The sequence below is a fragment of the Mizuhopecten yessoensis genome, unplaced genomic scaffold (assembly GCF_002113885.1).
Source record: "Mizuhopecten yessoensis strain PY_sf001 unplaced genomic scaffold, ASM211388v2 scaffold1943, whole genome shotgun sequence".
NCBI classification, from domain to species: Eukaryota; Metazoa; Mollusca; class Bivalvia; order Pectinida; family Pectinidae; genus Mizuhopecten; species Mizuhopecten yessoensis.
In genome coordinates this window covers 26,832-49,091 of record NW_018404299.1, presented here as the reverse complement: position 1 = coordinate 49,091, position 22,260 = coordinate 26,832, and the positions used below count along the sequence as shown (strand labels likewise).

At 33.8% G+C, this 22,260-nt stretch overlaps 1 protein-coding gene across 1 annotated transcript in view; it reads right to left on the bottom strand.

Annotated features, from left to right (window-relative positions):
• Window positions 1-3,840: 3,840 nt before the first annotated feature.
• LOC110442885 (receptor-type tyrosine-protein phosphatase T-like) overlaps window positions 3,841-22,260 on the bottom strand; it is a 24,635-nt gene continuing 6,215 nt past the window's right edge. Inside the window, exons 6-28 of the mRNA XM_021486746.1 lie at window positions 19,969-20,064; window positions 16,718-16,807; window positions 16,111-16,206; window positions 15,135-15,224; window positions 14,644-14,772; window positions 13,990-14,101; window positions 13,246-13,337; window positions 12,935-13,134; window positions 12,102-12,189; window positions 11,660-11,736; window positions 11,133-11,169; window positions 10,867-10,964; window positions 10,494-10,622; window positions 9,985-10,130; window positions 9,558-9,693; window positions 9,118-9,264; window positions 7,624-7,723; window positions 7,322-7,395; window positions 6,955-7,080; window positions 6,587-6,703; window positions 6,027-6,184; window positions 5,361-5,496; window positions 3,841-4,986 (exon numbers count right to left, since the gene is read on the bottom strand). Coding sequence (XP_021342421.1) covers window positions 4,918-4,986; window positions 5,361-5,496; window positions 6,027-6,184; window positions 6,587-6,703; window positions 6,955-7,080; window positions 7,322-7,395; window positions 7,624-7,723; window positions 9,118-9,264; window positions 9,558-9,693; window positions 9,985-10,130; window positions 10,494-10,622; window positions 10,867-10,964; window positions 11,133-11,169; window positions 11,660-11,736; window positions 12,102-12,189; window positions 12,935-13,134; window positions 13,246-13,337; window positions 13,990-14,101; window positions 14,644-14,772; window positions 15,135-15,224; window positions 16,111-16,206; window positions 16,718-16,807; window positions 19,969-20,064 — 2,543 coding nt within the window. The 3' untranslated portion in view covers window positions 3,841-4,917. The remainder of the gene's footprint in view (window positions 4,987-5,360; window positions 5,497-6,026; window positions 6,185-6,586; window positions 6,704-6,954; window positions 7,081-7,321; window positions 7,396-7,623; window positions 7,724-9,117; window positions 9,265-9,557; window positions 9,694-9,984; window positions 10,131-10,493; window positions 10,623-10,866; window positions 10,965-11,132; window positions 11,170-11,659; window positions 11,737-12,101; window positions 12,190-12,934; window positions 13,135-13,245; window positions 13,338-13,989; window positions 14,102-14,643; window positions 14,773-15,134; window positions 15,225-16,110; window positions 16,207-16,717; window positions 16,808-19,968; window positions 20,065-22,260) is intronic.

Sequence of the window (22,260 nt, the reverse complement as noted above, 5' to 3'; positions counted from 1 at the left end):
AACATTGTGCACTAAGTCTACTGATACTTTGCTTATAAAACGCCCCGTTTTTCTCGTGGGTTTTTGGGTCACATTTACCTCACTCAGGGTTTCTCTAGAAATATGAGCTAGAGGAATGACTCTGAACTCTAGGTGGCTAAAACTGACACAAATAGCCTCTCACCCTTGCTGTAATGTAATTATTCTATTTTGACGTATTGCCCTTGTGGTAAGAAAACATTATATTTTTCTCCAAGATTAACTGCATCTCTACGGTGGTTTAAAAACCGTAATGTTAAGTTTGATCACCTACTCCACAAAACACTTTTACATATTTTGGAAATTATAGACAATGGATACGATTTTCCAATATAATGAAGGTCTTTTCGATATCGATTCATTGTGGAGACAAAAAATATACTTCAGAGTTATTCTTTTGATAGTGGTCATTTATAATCCACAGCTAAAGATGAAGTAACGGACATGCCTCCCACTCCGATGTCGACGAATGAAATACCAGGTGTTAGCGATATGACGTCGCCGTCCACTACAAGGTTACTGTCCACATCTGTTGTCGTGAACGTCTCACAAACGGAACCCTCAATTGTGTGGTCATTATTTATTCTAGTGAGTGAGAACATAGGTCCTGACCCAACTATTCATAATTCCAATGCTATGTATTATTTACCTGGGATTATAGAGTGCGCTCTAAAATGTCAGGAGGGCATACACTGTGTGTCCTTCACCTTTTATTTGGTAATGGATGACATCACTGGTGGCTGCCATCTGTATCGATCTGTTATCGAGTTAGACTTAGTTTTCAAAGCAGAGTCTCGATACTTCCGGAAGGACGGTAACATGTTCTAGTGAATTAGTTTATGTATGGAAAACTCAAAATAGTGTTAGAAAATTACGTAGTGTGAAGCGAAGTCACTGTAATGCAGATATGATGTAAGCATGTAATAATAACATGTTGTAGTATACAAACATGGCCTAAAGGACAACAGAGATAAACATCAGAGATAACAGTGATTCATTTAGTAAAAATCATTGATGTACTATTTTTAAGGACATACTATAGTAACATTCAATAGTTAATTCATATATTTAAAAATGATATTCTCAGTACTAAATAAAAAAAATAAAAATAAACAACGGATATTGACATAAACAAGTGACTTTGTTAGTCAAACATGTAGATTGCATACATTGCACTTCGAAAGGGATGTTACTATGACAGTGGTATTAATAAGAATAAAATCATTTCAAGAAAGCCGTTATCATTTTGTAGATGCAATATTTCTTGAAGGACATATATTAGTATTTAGCACATAAAGTATGGTTTAAGAACTCTCAAAACAAAATACTATAACTATATTTTTTTGATTTCCTAAATCATTATATTTTGGAGGATGTCAGCAACTGATGACAATGTAGGCCTTTCCAGGGGGTATAACAATGTTTCAGATTATATAATTGGGTGTAACACTTTATAATTAAACCTTTAGCTAATATATGGAATTCAAAGAATAATCTAAATTCATTTGAGATGTAAACAAAGTGTAAATAGCAAATCATTTTGTTATATTAAATTGTAATTATATATATATTTATCCAAATAAAATTCTTATCTTGTGGGAAAATGTGTATTTTATTTGTTTAATAAGAAGTTTTCTAGAGAGAATGCTTCAATACAGTACAAGTAACTTTTACTTCATCAATGCAAAAACATTGTACATATCAAAGCTATGGATCGCTGAAAAAGGGAGATCTGATCGAAAATCAAACCATAATAAGTCCGTTTCGGTCCTTAGTTCATCTTCACTATCACATTGGTACCAGAGATTCACACGTGATGCTGAACAAGATATTCTGACAAAACGTATGTCTGTTGATAAACTTAAGCGCCATCAAATGTGGACGACTATGCAGCCAAATCAGCAACATCTGCAGTATATTTTCCACGGTTTTTCTTCGTATCTGACATATTTTCGAAAGAGAATGAAGCTGATTATAAGTATGATCTTACTCAAACATGTTTGCGTAAATGATAGAAAAACAAAACAAATCGAAACTTACCGTGCCTACACTATTTGATGTTGACTTAGATACATAGTTCTACCAAAGAAATTATAAGATCACAAATAATGATTCAAAAAAAGGAACTACAGCATGAGTAAAATTTTAACATACACACAAGTGATTGCACATTTTAAAATTGGGTAATTGATACATTATACAACAAATGAATAACACTACATCGTATAGTTGTTTCGCCCTTTATTTGGTTTCCCGAATTTGCTCTCGTTAGGTTTTCAGACCTTGACCGTTGTTTGAGGTTTTCCAATTATTCGATAATATCGGATACACTATTTACAGTTTGTACATACACAAAATATATAAAAGAAAAACATAGCGTTTGTTCATCTGCTACAAATGAAAAAATGCAGCAAAATTAATATGTCGGTATATATAAACAGGGAAGAAAAGGTTACAATGAAAAGTAACACTGTCTGTATGATAACGCACCATGCCATTTCTGATGGTATTTGTGTATAAACAGGTCAACAGCGCTAACAATCACCAAACAACTTGTGAACATTTGACAGAAAATTTAAAATTCTATTTATGGACAAAAAGGTGCAGACACTTTCTTACTCAGCCCCTAAGTATTTATTTATCATACTAGGGTATTCATACTTTCTGATACAAAGTACAGAAATGTTATTTTGTACAATAATATGATTAATTGATCGAAGAAATTATTTTACCAACTTGTATCTGTTACATATTGTTTATAAAACGTCTCACATAGACATAGTTTTTGAGGTATGAATTGAATTTAAATGTACAAAGTTTGCATTTACTGCATTATATAAATGATGATAATTTTGTGCTTTTGATTATTCAGAGGCATACAATAATTAAGTGTATCTTAAGTATTTTTCGTAAAATTCGGTAAGTGCTTTATTTGAAACCAATTAATTATTGGAAAAAAATAGTATATCGTTTATTGGATTAGGCAAGAGAATGTTTCGCTCAGATAACAGCTAACATATGCGTGAACAAAAACTATTTGATCTATTTCAAAGCTTACCGGTAGATGTATATTTATGATTGTATATTTATTATATACAATGTGTGTTTTATATGTATAGTTATATAATGAAGATAAGCGCACAGTGCTATGGTTGTGGAACTCGGTATTGACCAATAACATTGTATTTTCTATTCACAGCATTCACAACAGCTGATTTTATATTAAGATGAAGCGTTGGGAGAACAAGTAGCTATTTCGGTTTATCTGTGTTAAATATGATCAGTAATTTCCCTTACTAAACTGCTGAAACATTTTATCAGCAAATATGACCAGATTATGACATAAAAAAGAAGACCTGTGTTTAGTAGCCCATTCAAAATGACCGTAGTTATCTTGCCATGCATGATGTCATTAAAATATGGCGCCAAAGATTAGAATACACCGATACGTTCGTAAAACAAATCGATCAAAAATCGTTTTTTCCAATACTCGCGAAATACACAGTTTAAGTATTAATCTTGAAACTATCAGATACCCTCTGCATACTGTGCCATCCTTCACATCTGTATGAAGCATGCCATTTATCTCACCTATTGCCGTATCATTTGTATCTTTTTAATTATGAAATTTTAGAAAAGCTGCTTATTTACCTCGCATTATGAGTAAAATTATTTCATATTTACGCCTATCTAATATATGATAACTCATGACATGACATGGGCATTTGTTTCAGAACGTTTTCATATTTGAACGAGGGTCCTTATCCTTAATCATATAACATTAAGACAATAAATGCGTGAAGTATTTTATTAAGTATGTGCAAATATAAAATATCAACAATAATAATAGTTTAGGAGTGATGGAAGTAATAACGAGTAGTGGATATATCTCATTAGGTCATGCATTTTTTAAAGAATATCGTGTGTAATATTCTCTGTACTATCTGGCATGGCATTACACTATTGTGTAACAACATATTTGCGATTGATAAAAGCAAATCATGTATTAGGCATTAACATCAATAATACAATTTATTTGTGATTTACATTAACGTATGCATGTGAAAAGCAATTGTTGCAACTTCCAAGACAGGTACAAAAATTCATCCGCATTGTACTGACATATTCATTACGTTTAGTTACTTGTTTGAAAGAAGGCTCATGATAATAGTTTTTCCAAAAATATCGTATCAGGAAAACATTTTTTTAAGCACAAATGAGGAAAAGTTTGAAGGCATTGTTAAATGAACGTAAGAGAACCAATTAAACTCCTCCTGCGAAAGGATACTCATTGTACAAAATGATCTATAGTTTACCAATCCCTAGAAATCTTCTAAGACGGGATTCCGCTGAAATTCAGTACTTTAAATAATTGTCTCGTGTTTAGGGATCAGGGAAAACGTAAGAATACGTCACCAAAACAATCACACAGGTCGTCAACTGTATCAGTTGCATGTAGATGCAGACAGATCTACTTCAACAACTATGTGTACTAAGTTTTACCTATCTCTGAACTGTACAGCATGTACACATTAAATACTATAAATCTCCTTGATTATCATGTAGCAGCCCTACTGGTCCTGGAACTTCGTCTATGTAAGTCTTTAACACGTGTTAATAGTACTGGTTTACTCCTACAGTTTTAATCCATATGCATATCAACGGAGAGGGCGTTTCTAAGTTGAGATTACTTGTGCCTAATCCTTTTTGTTGAATGACAAATAAAATATGTTTAAATCAATATCAACGGGTTTTTTTCGGATACGAAAGGATTTGGCCAACAGGCAAAACCAATAAATGCACTCTCCTTTTAATTCTTGATTAGTTTGTATACCATTTACACTTCTGCGTTCCAGGTAGTCACTGATCAGTTTGTATTATACTGGTATTAGTCCTCTGTCAGTTGACATACACGTCTGTGGTGTCCAGGTACTCTTTGACCAGGTTGTAACAACACTTGTACTGGTCCTACAAATCATTTTATTAATAAATGTATTTTACTTAATGCCATCGATATCAACAATGTATATATATATATATAATTTAAAAATAAAAATATTTCCGATAACACTTGATAGGGATTCGTGTTAATGAATTGCTCATTGTTACAAAAACATTATTTAATCATTTCAGGAAAAAAGAACTCCTGCATTGTCGCTGCATATAAGTAATATTTGGAGGTAGTTTATATGTATCTATCATTGTATTTGTACATAATATATTGGTATATACTTATCGTTTGAAAAATTAAACGTTTGAAACCTGTAGCTCATCAAGGGACTTATCACTAATTTGAAATACAAAATAATGTCATGCATCGAATTTACATGCTTTGTACTCACAACACTTGTGATGCATTCCGGACGTCTGACAAGAACCTGTCGAGAAATCTGAAACATATCGACTTCCTCGTCAATCTTCATCTGGTCTCTAGCATTGCTGACACAGCAGAAAAGCCCACTCTGTGTATATCCGTCCCTGAAATATGTAAAATATTGATGAAATTTACCTTCACTGAAATATACTTAATATTACCAAAAACGTTTATTTTATTGAATTTTTTTTATTGCATTCCATACAAAGCTTATTCTTACCTGAAAGCGTTTTTTTCTGACTTTTGTATTATAATAATAAGTTTTTAGGAATAATGTGTATGGTAAAGTTATGACAAAGTAAATTTTGTTTCCCATCTTACAATCTTTATTGCTTACATTGACTTCTATTCGTGTTTCCTTTTATAAAACGATGAACGTGTTGCCATTTATTGTTTAAGTGTATAATGTCATGTACGAGACAACTGAGTATACAACAGTTTTTCTTAATTTATATTTGTTTAATTCAAATTCACTGATGTAAATTTAGAAGAATGTTTACAGGTAAAATTGTTGAAATGGATATTAACGAAGCAAAACAGGTTGAGGCGAAAATGGAAAGAGCAATGCTTGTTTGAGTCAGAACAACTGTGTCATTTGAAACAATGGACATTTTGTGTGACCTTCGCTACATACCGGCACATGACTACAGTCGTTTTCGAGTCATGTGACCTCCGTCTGCTGTCTACAAGTTCTAGAAGCTGAAGAACTGCCGATGAATCTGGAGGAACTGATACGTCTCTATCCCAACCAGTCATTCGAAACACCCGAACTTTGGTGTCATATTTATGACTCTGGAATCATATTGTTGCGTCATTAAAACATTCATTCAAAAGACGCACTTTTAGTGAAGGGATTTAAACAGTATCTCACTGATTAGGCATTATTAAGTTGATTAAATAACATATAAAAATGTCTATTTTCACCTTTTTTGGGTGCAGATACTATCAGACTGCGTTTCCGGTAACAACGATATTCAATCACATTTTTTTTATCACCTATACTCCGACAAAAATGTGCTTTCAGAATACTGATGTAATACTAACGAAGCAAATAGCGCGAACAGAGAGGTAATACCAAACATGATAAAGTTGATATGGGTGATTTCACATGGACGTGACTATATTCATAAACACTTTAAAAAGTTATATTTTAATTATCAAATAATCTCCACAATGCTCGCTTTCAAGTCCTACCTGATTTGAGATCGCAATTTCTATCAAATCAATATGGACCAGATTTGAAGAGCCTCCTAAATGTTTCAGTGTGAATTTTCCAATTGAGATATCTTTTCCTTCCTCTGGCAACCATTTCTATGAAATAATCAGTTGATTTGCAAAATTACATCTCAATTATTAACATGACTTAATATAATTAAAATGTGTATGTCGATTTTTTTCAACGATGTATACTACTACATAATGTAATATTGAGAGAACATTTTTCTTTTGTTATAAAATGTAACGCAATTGTTATTTTTTTATATCGATATCAGGAATATATATAGAAAGGAATGATATGATTTTGTTATACTTTCAATAAGATTTCAAGCACGTAAACTTACGACGGAGTCTTTTTCGATGATAACAATGGTGTCACACTGGTTGTCCATTATCATTGTCAAAATATCGACGTTGGTGTCATCTAAAGGACTCTGGGTAATGATGTAACCGGTTCGAGACGTGTAAGACTGATAAAGACATATGTAAGTATTTGAGTTCTCAACAGCAACAGATTATCATGGTATATTTTAAAATAAGACGACGAATCTTTGGGTCATGCACATAATAACATATTCATGATAAAATTTCTCTTATCCTTATTGGTACGTGGTCTTGTATAAAAAGTCATGTTGTTTTATTAATGTTGTTCACATCGTTAATTGTTAAAAACACTGGCGTTTTGAAAAGGAAAGAATAACAAATATTTACAGGAACAGCCACAGCGTTGATATAATCTGTTCTGTCGGATAATGATGACGTCAGGTATGCTCTGAATTTGTCAACTGTAAACAAAATGATATACATAAATATCAATCAATAAATAAGTCGATTAAATAAATAATAAAATAGAAAATAAGTAAAAAATGAAAAATAAATAAATAAAAAAAGGATAAAAAATAATATCAAATACATAGATAAATAAAAAAAGAAATGTTTTCATATTATAAACGTCACCTGCGACGTAGGTAAATCATTTATTGAATATGCATACAACTGTATAAACAGCTTACCTGCTAAGACATTTGGATCCTTGTTCTTGTTGCGGTTGACGGGAAGGAGTGCTGCTTTATAGTCGACTTTGGTATATGTTGGCTTCATAGTTTGCAACAACTAAAAACGTCAGATTTGTTTCACGTTAATTATACAATTAGATATACTGATGAAGTGGTTTCCCTGCACAACACTGTTTTCATGTAGTGTCGACGTCAATGTAAGCCTATTCAGCTTTTGGAGCATTACACTTAGATAGAGCATTGTTTGACAGGACATACTTTTATTAACGCTGACTATATCTTATTTTTGTTATCATTGTCAGAATTGTAATCATTTAGCGGGTACTTATTCACCATGTAATACACCAGACCATGAGAGACAAACTTGCCTTTATCCGATCAACTTTGAGTTCTAATCTTGTCTTTGTTTGTTGATTTTGTGGTGCATTTTGTGTGTTTTACTTCACATTTGGCAAAGGAGGGGTAGGGACATAATTTGGGCAACACTTACAAAATAGCTGGTATATTTAAACATAAAAAAACGTGTCAGTTGTTCATTTTCCAATTTAATAAATAAAAGATGTTAAGAGAAAAAAGGGTATATGTTCATATCAGTATAAACTTTTCAATATTAAAAAGTCTTTTTAAAGTAGAGAGTTTTAACACTTGTCTAATATATGTGGGCATTGAAAAGTTATCTTCCTCTAAAATTGATATTTTGCTCTGTATTCATACAAAAACAATTGAAGATCGCGGGCCTGTTTTGGAGTTAGACTAAGTTTTAGAAATACTCCCAGGCCTGTTGCACAAACGTATTTATATATAAAATATATTTACCGGTAGCGTAGTGGAGAAGCTGCCTTTTACATGCGGTGTTCATTTAACAGAAAATGTATATACAATATAAATCTATTTTATTGCAAAAGGGCTAATAAGTCAGAACAATGCTTGCAATTTAACACACAGCGCATAACACAGGGTGTCTTTGGTATACAATTAAGCAAATGGATTTAGAATTGACATAAAGATAAACATTAAAATATAACATTCTGAAATATTATTATATGATCAGAGGAAAGGGTGCCACTGCATTATTTATAATTTTTGGGGAGGGTTTTATTCCGATTTTATTTACTCTGAGTAACATCCCCTCTATATAGAAAATGAAGCAGTACTTGGGTGCTTTTCTTGCTTAGAGTTACTGTACTAACCCGGTCATGATGATGTGCTTCTGTATGGCAACATTGGTAAAGTGTAGGTTTAGCACTGTATTCTAACTCCGAATTCGACCCCAAGTGGTTTGCTAAATTAATATTTCAAAACATTTAAATTTGAAATGCTGTAAAATATATCGCAACATTTGATTTATATGGAATATGCCTTTTGAAATGGACTTAAGCAAATATTTACAGTAGTAAGAATCGTAATTATATAGTTTAACTTGTTGGACCCTTTTTCTTTAAAATGACCGATATCTACAACTCAGATGTTTGATTAAAATGAAAATGTTACCTGGTATTCCTGCCATAATTTCGTTTGGTTAACTGGGACATCATCCGACAGTCTGTTCAGTGCTGCATGGTACTCCACTTTGGGTATAAGGGTGTCTGGCATGTCAAACGCCTCAATCAGGATGTTGTGCAGAGCAATATACTGATCCTAAATGCAACAATGGTATTGAATACAACTTCCAACCCATTCGTCACTTATAAAAAAGGATTATCTGCATTTTCGTTATTTTATTTTCTTCTCAATCTTAGTTTAGTTAATTTAAATAATCAAACGATCATATTAATTGTGGTTCGATTGTATCCGAGATTAAGAGATCACCCATGATTCTGAATTTGAAAAAGCTTCTGTATATATTAGAAAAAATGATAATTCAATGCCTTATATCAATCATTAATGTGCACAAAAATGAATTGGCAGTTTTTGTAATTTTTACGACTTACAATGGTTTGAACCATATTGACCCTGTCCTTCCTCATGGTTCTAATGTAACCTATTATGTCGACCATGCCAGATTCTTTGCCGTAATCCAACAAAGCATCCAGCGCAATGAACGTTCCTGTTCGCCCGATACCGGCACTGTAAGTCAAATAATCACAGTTAGGATACTAGAACTATATAAGAAGATTATATATTGCTAAACACGCTATAGTGTATATCATTTTTTAGTGATACCCGTGCCAATCAATGTGAATAATTGATAATTCAAGAACGATTATCGGCTAACAAAAAAATCGATGAAAGTGCAGATTTAAATATTTTGTAAATGGTTATAGGAAAAATGATTAGTTGTTGCAAGTTACTGTGAAACAAACTAGAATTCCTTTTTCAAGAAAAACCCTACGGCCAAAGCAAAATATACAAATGCACCTGCAATGGACAACCATCTTTCCTGGCAAGGAATTCTTGTAAAGCTTCACTCGGCGATGGAACACGACAAGTTCGTTGGGGTTTGGGGTTCCGTGGTCTGGCCACGTGGTGTAGTGAAACTGGTGTACTTGTCGCACTGATTTGGTCTGAAAATATCGTTATTTTTATATAATGAAATTTGAACATGTGACGTTAATTCATTAGCTCCTTTATACTAGGATGATTGAAACGAAGGACTTTTAGAAAGGCAGATATAAATATTACTTCTTCCTGTATTAATTGTTCTAAATTAAATTTCTTTTGCTTTGTTTTACATGATAGGCTATAATCATGGGTCTTTTTTTGTTATTCATAATAGGAAAACGTTAAATGTTGGGGTCATACACCAAATGCTCATCTAATAAACAAAAATGATAAACTGGAATTACACAAAGTAATATGATTGAATGAGTGAATGTTCTAATCGTGTTCTGATAGGTCTTGGGAAGAAAACCTCGTACTAAAATTACCTTCTTTTCTGTGAGAATGATATCCCGGATGACATAGAAGGCGTAGACCCTTTCTCTGTCTAGGACGATCTCGAAATGTTTTGTAGACATCGGTTGTCCTTCGTCAGGCCAGTATTTCACACACTTTTTCTGACATTGAAATAGATTTTTTAAGCACGACTGTAGCGTGATAACAATGGATATGTAAAATCACATGCAACTAATTACTAAGAATGTCCAGTATACTTTTGAAGCTTATCGTATTGCTTTGATATTAATGCGATATTAATCGTTGTTTAAAAGTAGTTTGGTTATTACCGTGTGGAAGGTTTTGATTGTTGACTATTTACAAGATTCAGAACAAATTTTGAAAGTTCATCGCCATGCTTTTTACCTTTGGTCCCTCAGACAGATTAGTAAGCATTATGATTTTGCCAGATTTCAGTTGCCAGATCATACGCCACAGATCATCTACGGTTTTGTTTGTTGGTCCTGTGAGATAATGTTAAAATACATTATTTTTTTTGTATTTAAACAATTTATTATTTGTAATGAAACACTTTTGTTGTATTAAGACGATGCATTTTTGGCAATGGAACACTGCTGAGCTTTGAAAATAATTCTTCAATTATTATTTTGTGGAATCATAATTCAGTTTACCTTGTGTTGCTATATACTCAGCAGGTAGCGTGACACTCTGAAAAGTAAATGAACTGTATGTGTACGAACTATCACCTTATGATGTCATTTCGTAGCCCACATTTTGGATTCTTCATTTGAACAGTTACATGATTAAACATCTGCAGCCTTACACTGATGGTATCTGTATTTTTTACCATGCTAACTTATTTTATATTGGCATTGCTATAAATCAACTGTAAATGACATGTCGACACAGGGAGTATAGATTTAAAAATATTACATCATGAGGTACACGATTTCCGAAATCAAAGACCCTATCTGATATATATAAAAAAGAAGACAGAATAATACAAAGTCAAGTAGGATATCTAAAAATGCTAAGAACATTCAAAATTAAATACTTTGCAATTTATAATATTTCTGGTGACACAATTATGGACATTCCGAGCAACGAACTAAGGTTTGTGTTAATGAAAATAGAGAGTTCATTAAATAAATATATAAATTAATTAATAAAGAAGTATAATAGAAAAAAAATCACAAACATCGATATAGCTTGCATTAATGTAGTCCGAGTGTGGATCTTTGTCCTGTTTGTCAAGGACTACTCGTGAATGGTCATCTGTAAAATATAACAAAATGAATCATGTGACATATTTAACACCTACGATAAAGATACTAAATATTATATTACAACAAAAACATATTATAGCATGACAGCCAATATCATCCGGTCTACGTGCCATTGTTGTCCTCTACATCCTAAACTTAAAATAAGAGACGATACCTCTTACTATTGGACTCAAATGAGGGAATCATGACCGGTAAACTCGAGAACGAGAGAAAACACGACGATAAATAACCCCGTCATTATATCAACTCAGTCGAATCGGGCTGTTAAACAGCTGAAGTACGATAGTATAGGAACTTGTATGAAATGTTGTTAGGAACTTGTATGAAATGTTGTGTGTCTGGAGTGTTACTTACATGGAAACGTGGACTTAAATCTGTTTTTTGGTTTGTTTTCGGTCATCATCCCAACTTTATGTTCATACAAGTCCCCTAATGGTAGCGACTGTACAAAGCATGCAAATGAAAATATATTACTGTTAACTGAATACAAAATGTTATATTTTATAAACTGTTGGTGTTAAATACATATCCAAATGCAAGACAACATATGACCTACGAAGTGACTAAGACGCATACTTAGAGGTAATACACATACATACTTTAATTATAGTCATGCTATACTAAACATATCGAGATAACTACGACATCAGATAAGGACCACCTTTAATTCCAGATACATTTACACATATATGTTCTTCACCCTAAAATATGTCATAGCAAAAATGAAGGCTCTGTACGCGCTTCTTCGAGGATGATACAAGTTGAATTGTTCGAGATTTTAGCGCGCATCTAAGGAATCGCATGGCAACATAACGGTACGATTGAGTGTCTTTGAAGTCGGGTGTTGCTCCTCTGTAATCTTCAAAGGACAGGTATCTACATGAAACTATGATATCGCTAATCACGCACCTTCAATTTTGTCATGGAATAATCCATTGGTGCAGAGAACTTCATGGAGCGTAATCTCTGGAATTTCGAGGATATCATAACGACGCGTGTGATATTCTTCAACATTATATCGATATACTCAACCTTTATAAAATGAAAACTAACTAATCCAGAACAAGGCTTATCATTGTCTTACTATATTTGCATATTTATTTTATTATTTACTAATTTTAATTAGAAATCGTGTGTGGTTATATGTTTAAATCAATTTAACAAAGAATTTGGTACACAATATATACCTTGTATTCATCTTCAAACACTTTTGCTTTGTTTAACATCTTTGTTTTCACCAACGATGTCAGGTCGCTAATAGCGATACCCTCAGAACCAGAATTACAGTACACCTCTTCGTATGGGTCTGTCGTTTTGTTTACATTCCCAGAATTGACGTAAACGTTATCGAGGTTCGCTAATTGTTCTGATGTGCGTTCATCTGACTCTAAAATAAATAACAAATTGTAATGACCAAATAAAAAAATAACGTTTTTTCCACCAGAAAAAAGGATCAAGCTTAAGCATGCATTTGAAAGAATAGCTCGTCTGATATTACCATAGCCATTGTTGAGCTTTGATGATCGAGACACCTCCCGCCTGCCGAGGTCACCAAATGAACCTTCTTTCTTCAAAGGGTTCTGTCTCCGTCTAGAATTCATAACCGGACACATTTGTTCACAAACTAGTAAATACAATAAAAACCGTTCAATCCAGCTTCTTTTGTTACCAGACAGCATGGCTTTGTCGTAATTCAAACTAATGCAGGTTTACAGTGTAATGTACATTTATATTGTAAATGAAAACCAACAGTATTAATGTAGGTTTACAGTGTAAATGTAATCTACCATATACATTTAGATTTAGAAAACTCTGGTTGATATTGTAATGTAAAATTTTAGTGTTAATATTTGTTTATCGTTATAAATAAATGTTTACAGTGTTACTGTAGGTAAGTAGTGCAAGGCATGTATTGTAAAAAAGTTTTTTTTAAATGTAGGCTGAGAATGTAGCGGAGGTTAATATTGTTAACAGATGTTCACAGTTAACATGTAGGCTTTCAGTTTAGAGGTAAGTTATAGTGATAATGTAGTTCATAAGAGTAATATAGAAACACAGTGTTAGTTAAAGTTTTCAAAATGAAGGTTTGCAGTGTTAATGTCGGTTTACAGTGTAAATGTAAGTTAAAACTGGTGATGAATGTACATAATGTAGTTTAAGTAGTTATGAAAATATTCACGATACACATTAAGTTAATTGAGTGACGTCCTTCCCTCTTTCAAGGATTAATAACCATACATACCTCCTGATTATGAACACAACGCCAATGGTTATACTAGATACCAAGAGAAGCAATCCAACAACAATGCCAACTGTCGTCCCAGTAAAATCATCCTGTGGGGGCGAGTTTATGCCTTCAAAGCAAAACACGGTGTTGTATAAGCTTCGGAAGTTCAACACAGTAATAATGCAGTACCCTTCTGCATATCAGAATATTATGTTCGTAGAATTGTATAAGCGTGATCATATCGGTATGTTCCCCTTTTATTAAATAGTTAAATTAGCAAGATATATATTGTTATTATGTTAGTATCTCATTCTAATTTTTTCCTGTTATTTATCACGGCAAAACGGTCCTATTGTTCAAGCTAGTCAAGTAAAGATACAAATTTAACACGAAACTTTATTTGTTTTATTTAGAAAAATATTTAAATTCAAACTGAAATTACAAGTAAATGGATTCAAAATATATCATCAGAAGAAAAAAACAAGTAAGGTAGTTTTAAATTTTCAGACATTGCTCGAAATTGCATTTTCGAAATTTCCAATTAAGTTTATCCTGCTCTGAATATTTTTGCCTTGATTTGTATTATACATGGTGCTAAGATTACCATTAATTTGTTTTATAGCTTACGTGCTAGCACATTCAAGTGTCACCTACGAAATAGCATCTTACTCATTTGACAAAATTCTCCTTCGTATCCAGGTATGCAGAAAGTTAGGCACTTTCCAGTTTCCCTCGAACACCGCTCACAATTGACACAAGACAAACTGCAGTTTCCACCATATAAACCATCCAAGCATTCTGTTGTTATAACATGTATATTGTTAATTATTTGTTGTTAAATTTGCTGAAAACAATTGGCAACATTTGGGAGGATATGTCAGCTTGAGTTTTGCTAATATATTTATGCAGCAGTTGACCTTATATTTTGGAATCAAAGCTATATACATCGTCAATATACAAAGTCGGTGTATTTAGACAACAAACAGAAACTGAAATGAGACTTTAAAGACAGGGAACTATAGTATGATTTATTTTTTGAACAAATACAATAATTATATTGGGCATTTCTCCTTTAGATCTATAATATAATCTTTTTATAAATATTGATGATTTGATGATGCTGTTTGAATGAAAAATATGTGTGAATTTTACTTAATTACCTGTACAATCACCGTCTACCTGTTGGCAAAATTTACAATTGGATTCGCATTCTAGTGTGCAGTCCATACCATGGTATCCATTCTGACATTCTTCGAAATCAAAAGGGTATTTTTTTCTCGTACGTGTTTCATGAAAATATAACTAAATTAAGTTTCAATTAAAAACGGTATTCTCAAAACAATGAACAGCTAATTAAGTTCATACATTGCTACTTCTTATTTAGTAAATATTGGTATCACTGATCAAGCTTCATGTACATATTTGTATAATATTTTTTTAGTATTGTATTGCACTTGCCACTAAAAAAAGTTGAATCAATTCTTTTTAAATAAAGAAGAATGGAGGCAGTTTGTTCATCGTTTATCAAGAACGATGTTAACTTTAACAATATATGTAACTGTAAAGACGTGTTGTTTTTGTCTAAAAATGAGGTTTGATAATAGAACCGTTGTGCAACGTTGGCTATTTCGTATTGCAGAATTATCTGCTCTTGTGAGCAGGTATTGATTGTTACGTCATTTTTTTGTGAGAGTAACGTCACAAATTTTTGAGAAAACGACGTAATTTTCTCACACAAACTAATGACGGAACAATCAATGTAATTGTCAACTGTAATAAAGGTCTTCAAATTTCAAGCATGGAGAAAATTACTAGAATGTTAGATTTGTACTTCAGAATCGACGCTTACAGCACAATAATACGTTTACCACTCATTATATACATCTGTATATCTACTAATTTGGAGTTATAATTTGAGTTTTCCGTGTTTTCACAATACAATGTAATAAATGATTTGTGAATGTCGTGATAAAAACTGTATCAATGATATTTTGTTTTGTTCATAGTTTGAATTAGATGAGTACTGCTATTAAATTGTCATGTGGTACCTATTACAATAGTGGTTTTATCGATCTCACATCGATAATCACATCAGAGTACTTATTGTTTTACAAAGTATTCATCCATATTACTTACCAGGACAAGTGCCATCATCCTTTGTGCAAAGGCTATCTTTGCAGTTGTCATGGCAATTCTGTTCACAATCCGTACCATATTTACCCTGAACACATTCTGAAATAACAACCACCAATGGCTGACGCACAACGTTTGGAATCAGTAAAACGATCCCCCTCCCTCCCCCTCCTCTAATGATATCCTACAGCAGTTAGAAAACTTTTTAAAACAGACAAGAAAGACAAGAGAGCTTATATTTTCCTTGGATCGATCCATGATGATGGGGGCGTTTTAAATTGCAATCGCACCGAAATATCATAACAGGATAGGAAAGTAAGATATAACAACCGGTATCAATACTCTGACTACAGGTACAACCTGTGTATAAGGAGACGACATCGGAAAGAGGAAGGAAATATGCTCTTGCACTATTTTGTCGACAAGATGATATTTTACTAGTTTTATACAACATATGTCAATTTTGATAAACACACAGAAATTTAACTTACACAAGATTTAAAGCATATTCTGAAAAGATCCAACCATTTGTTGCCTGTTTTAAAATGGCATATAAAACTTGGACAGGCAAATGTGAACAGTGCTACACATGTTTCGACGTGTATTATACCTGTACATTGTCCATCTACTTGCATGCATGTCACGCAGTTGCTTGGACAATCTTCAGCACACTGCAAACCTTGTTTTCCCCGAACACATCCTAAAACAGAGACAGTTGCACATCACAACCATTATACATATTATCAAAAAAAGCAATATTTTGCAATAAAGTGGTTTCAAACACTTTTACTCCAAGAAATGTATACAAAACCGTATATACTCTGTTATATGTTAATATCGGTTTGTTGCTGACGTCATAAACAGACAACATGGCGCCATTTTTAACTGATGGCAATTATGCCACCGTTTAATATCAATGCTCGACGTGTTATTTAGCGTTACTTATGCTATCTACTGTGTGTTTACCAAGGGCTACATAATGCAATACACGATGATAATACTTATATTTTCGGAGGTTTGTTTTATGATACATAACGACGGTTTATGTTTACAATTACAGACATACATACTCTATATCCAGAGAAGTTGGATATCGTTTCAAGGTACCGTATAAACAATTATAAGTAGAACATATATGTTTTTCAGGTTTTTCTGCGGAAAATTGATCGAAAGGAATTGTTAAATACAGGTTTCATAATCTAGGAGTCACGGAAACATCAATTAAGAAAATGTTGACGAGCAGCCATGGATACAAATTAATCTGTATAACGGAATCATCTTAACAATCGGTGCCTTTATATGAGTCCTAACAGCGTAGACGAACAAATATGGATATATTCGTGCTAACATTGGAGATATAAAAAACATCTCACTTTTTGACAATAGGGGCTTGAACTTAAACATATCAATTGGATTCAAAGCATTCCGTCTAGGGTGAGAAATCTTATGGAATATAAATTTCAAGAGACAATCTAAGATGCATTTTTGTTTCAACACATGAAGAATCTAACAGGAATAAGAGCTAACAACGAACCTAGCATTTTAGAATTACTTTTTACAAACGAACAGGACAAGATAAGTAAACTTAAAACACGTAGCGGGCTTGAAAAGAGTGATCACGGTACTATATTGTTCGAATTTAAATGTACAAAAACACATCGATTCAGCAAAACAATTAAGTATAATTACAGCAAAGGAGCTTACGAATAAATGATAAGAGAGCTATAAATAGACTGACCGGAAACGCTAACCCGTGCATTGGACACAAAATCACAATACGAAATATTTCATCAGTTAAGTTAATCCAGCATTGATACCACAAAGGACCCGAGAAACATAAAAATTACAATACATTCTAGATAACCCATCGATATAGGCAATGAAACTGAAACACAGGAGCTGGCAGAGATATCTTAAAAGAAAGAAAGAGAGAAATACAACGACTATGTAAAAGCTAGAAACAAAGAAAAACTGTAATAAGAGAATGCAAAAGAAATTACGAATATGAAATCTCGGATTTGTATATAAGTGTAGAAACGAAACGATAATCGTTTTCAACGATCAAGATAAAGCAAACGTATTAGCAGACTTTTTCTCAGGTGTATTCACAGTCGAAACACTTAGCTGTATCATAGGTCTAAACATTCCTACCATAAACTACTTAATTTCGGAGGTAGAAGTACTAAACACCTTAAAACATTGAGTCCCACAAAATCACCAGGACCAGATAAAATTCCTAAGAAAGTACTGATGAAAACTGCTGACATATTAAAACGCTTTTATGTGAAATCTTTAACTGGAGAAATCCCTGATAGCAGAAGAGGCTCAGGAAACTGCAATACATAAAGGAGACAAAAAAACTTCAGGGAGTAAAGCCAGTAATTTTGACAATCGTACTATGTAAAACTATGGAGAATATTGTAAGAACAAGGATAATAGTTCATTTTGAAAAAAATATATTTCAATATGGATTTGTCAAAGAAGATCAACTGTTTTATATTTGCTAAAAGTCATTGATGATTGGACAGAGGCTATCGATCAGGGAGGATTACTTAGACTTCATGACACTGCCCCACATCTACGGCTTCTAAATAAATTAAAGTTATCATCAGAAATAATAAAATAGGTTGGAAGTTTCTTTACTTAGCGGATAGAACGTGTAGTAGTAAACAGGGGAATGTCAAAATGGATGGAGGTTACAAATGGTATCCCCAGGGAAGCGTCTAAGGGCCGTCGTTTTTGTACTTTATATCTGCGATCTTCTGGAAACTATTAACGCAAACAACATATACTATTTATTTGAAATTGTCACAATAACATTAATGTACAAGGTGATCTAGATCAACTTCAAAAATTACTAGATACATGGTTTTTCAAATTCTATTTGGATGAATGCAAAGTATTCAATTAGAAAACTAATAATGCGGCACCACATTTAACAATGACACTGAAACAGAGTCGAGATCACATTGGAGAACGTGGCGATCTTAGAATTACAACGGAACAATCCGACGATGCGGTCAACAAAGCCAACAGACTAATAGAAATCATCCGAAGAACTTGCACATTTTTAGATAATACAACATTCTGTCTTTTATACAAGGCACTTGTAAGTCTACATATTGAATATGGGGCCAGCGTATGGAACATATATTTACAAAACTATATAAATTAGTTAGAACATTTACAAATATGAGCAACAAAACAAATACCGGGAATGATAGATCTTAGCTATGAAAACAGACTGAGAATTCTGAAATTAACCACACTGAAACATAGGAGACTAAGAGGGGATATGGTCTAAGTATATAAACTAACATATGAAGGATGTGATAGAGCTGTCACACAGGGATTGTCAACTAATAAAAACCCCAAAGAACAAGGGGACACAGTATAACACTGATGAATAGAAGGAGTATACATAACCTAAGAAAATATTCTTTAATTGAGCGGATTATAAACCATTGGAACTTTCTTACATATGCTGTCGTTACGTCACCAACAATCAAACCATTTGAATCCCTATTGGATAAACACTGGGCAACCTGAATGTTTTGATACATTTTCGATAGGCAATACACATATTCATATTCGGGATTAATGATATTTCGGCAAACATGCCTGCGTCGAGTATAGTTACATTATATTATAATATAAGAATTTAGACCATTTAAGGACCGTGCTTATAAAAAGTGCGAAACGCCCCGTAGTATTGTATAAACCCCTTGTGTTATGATGTTATAACGTAACAGATGGCGGACGGGAGGAAGACAAACCTAAACCCCCTAAACCCAAAGTAAAAACTGTATTCACTAGTTATTCAGGACAGCGAGTTTGGTAACGCCAGAGCACACTACTTACCTATGCAGTGTCCATTGTCCTTTAGACATGTTTTGTCTTTACAGTTGTTAGGGCAATCTATTTCACACATGTTTCCGTGCTTGCCGAGGACACAGTCTATATAAGATAATAAGTTGTTTTTTAATTAATATGTTTCAAGACCTTATGCTGTCATGAATGGAAGTCTCTATCACCTTTATTGTCGCTTGGTAAAGAAACTGCAAAATCCGTGTATTGTTACATAATACAAAGGGTAAAGATTGTATTTATTTGATCTCTCATCGCATTGTTTCTTTAACCGTTCATGCTAAAACTATCAAAATCCTGGCTACGACATGTTACAATGCACTTTTCTCTAAGACTTCTAATTAAATACTCATATGTTCGAACGATATATGAAATAATTATAGATTATTCCACTTTGTTTTCAGGGTTTGTCGTCAGAACAATTTTCTCATTGCGAGCACGTGGATAAAATCGAGAGGCCATCATAGGTGGTCTACAGATTTTATCAACATGCAAGCGATGAGAAAATAAATTGTTCGAATGACAAACCCTGAGAATACTGGGTGATAAACTGTTTATCATCATTACTACATTTGTACTTCCTTATATATTTCTTCATTTAAAATAGTCAACTGAACTCCATATTTCCCAAATGACTTTTAGGCTCAATGGTCATCGATAACAAATCCTCGGCCTGTGACAAACGTAAACAAACATAAGATTTAAGCGGAGGAATACCATGAACCTTAAAACTATGTAGAATTTGTTTTTAAAACAATCTTATGGTCATTGGCCTCTTCAAATGCACATTTACGCTTAAAATGGTGTTGTCATTCTCACAATACTTTTTCGTTACTTTGTGTTGATATGTTAATGACAGATTTTGCGTATCTCTTTTGTATGGACACTATTTCCGGTTTCAGACATCACCTTGCGAGAGCAGACGTTCTTTTTTGAGAAAATACGTTCCAAGTGCTGGGAAATGGGAAAACTTCTTTTCAAGTTCTTCGCAAGTTGTTATCAAGTCGGTCTCATTTTCTTCTCAAACTGACAATTAATGATAATTACTTGATCATGCTACCGGTAGATGGTATAAAGTAGTACTGCATATATATTAGCGGAAAAAAGAAACTGTGCATGCCTAAAATGTGTTATAAAACTAAATGTGTATGTCCACCGTTTGCCTGAATGCAAGCCTGGCAACGTCGACGAATGGAGCCTATCAGACGGTTCAAGAATGCTTGTGGGATGGCATTCCAGATCTGTACCAACGCTGCATCCAAATCAGCCAACGGCACCGGTTGATTAGGTTATGCCCGTAATCTGTGCTTCATTTCATCCCAGACGTGTTCAATGGGTGACAGATCGGGGGATACAGCAGGCCAGGGCAACACGTCAACGTTCTGTTGGGCCAGAAAGTCCATAGCGACACGAGCTGTGTGTGGCCTGTCGTTGTCCTGCAGTAGCGTAATGTGACGTTGCTGCCCTTGCACGAATGGGACGACGTGGGTCCGGAGGATTTCGTCACGGTAACGTAGCGCGTTCAAATTCCCGTTAACAACCACCAGAGGCGTTATCCGGTTGACTGTGATGCCGCCCCTATTCATAACGCTGCCTCCGCCGAAAAAAACGTCGTTGTAACACACACGCGTCACGGAAACGTTATCCAACGCGACGATACACTCTGGAACGGCCGTAACTACTATCCAGGTGGGCTCGCGGCTCGTCCGTAAACAAAATGCCCGCCCAATCCCGTCGAGTAAATCACAGATGCCTTCTGCACCAGTCCAGACATGCTACACGATGACGTGGCAGAAGAACTGGGCGGATTGCAGGACGTCGCGGACGGATAGCTCGTTCCCGCAATCGGTTCCGTACAGTTCTCGGGCTTATTGGTAGCAACCCAGGGATTGTCCGTGCAGTCAAGCTTGACGCATACCAATAATCCGTAGGCGGTCATTTTCATTGAGCCTCGGCATAGCATTAATCACAAATTAAAACGTTATAATGCTGTTCACTGGTCTCAACAGAGTGACCCAACAGTTGAAAAATAAACTTTCATTGTCGAATTGGATGGCTGCACGGGAAAAACTGTCAATGACACGGATAGTGTGTATGTGTCATACTCGGTCATGTGTGTGAATTTTCATGTATAACAATTCTCCGCATGCAAAGTTTCTTTTTCCCGCTAGTATAGATGGTAATAGCTGGTATCCTATTATTCACATATTATAAACTATAGTTAACGTGTCCTTAACTTGACACTCTGCAATGTCGGATTACATTAATAAGTGTTTTTTTTTTTTT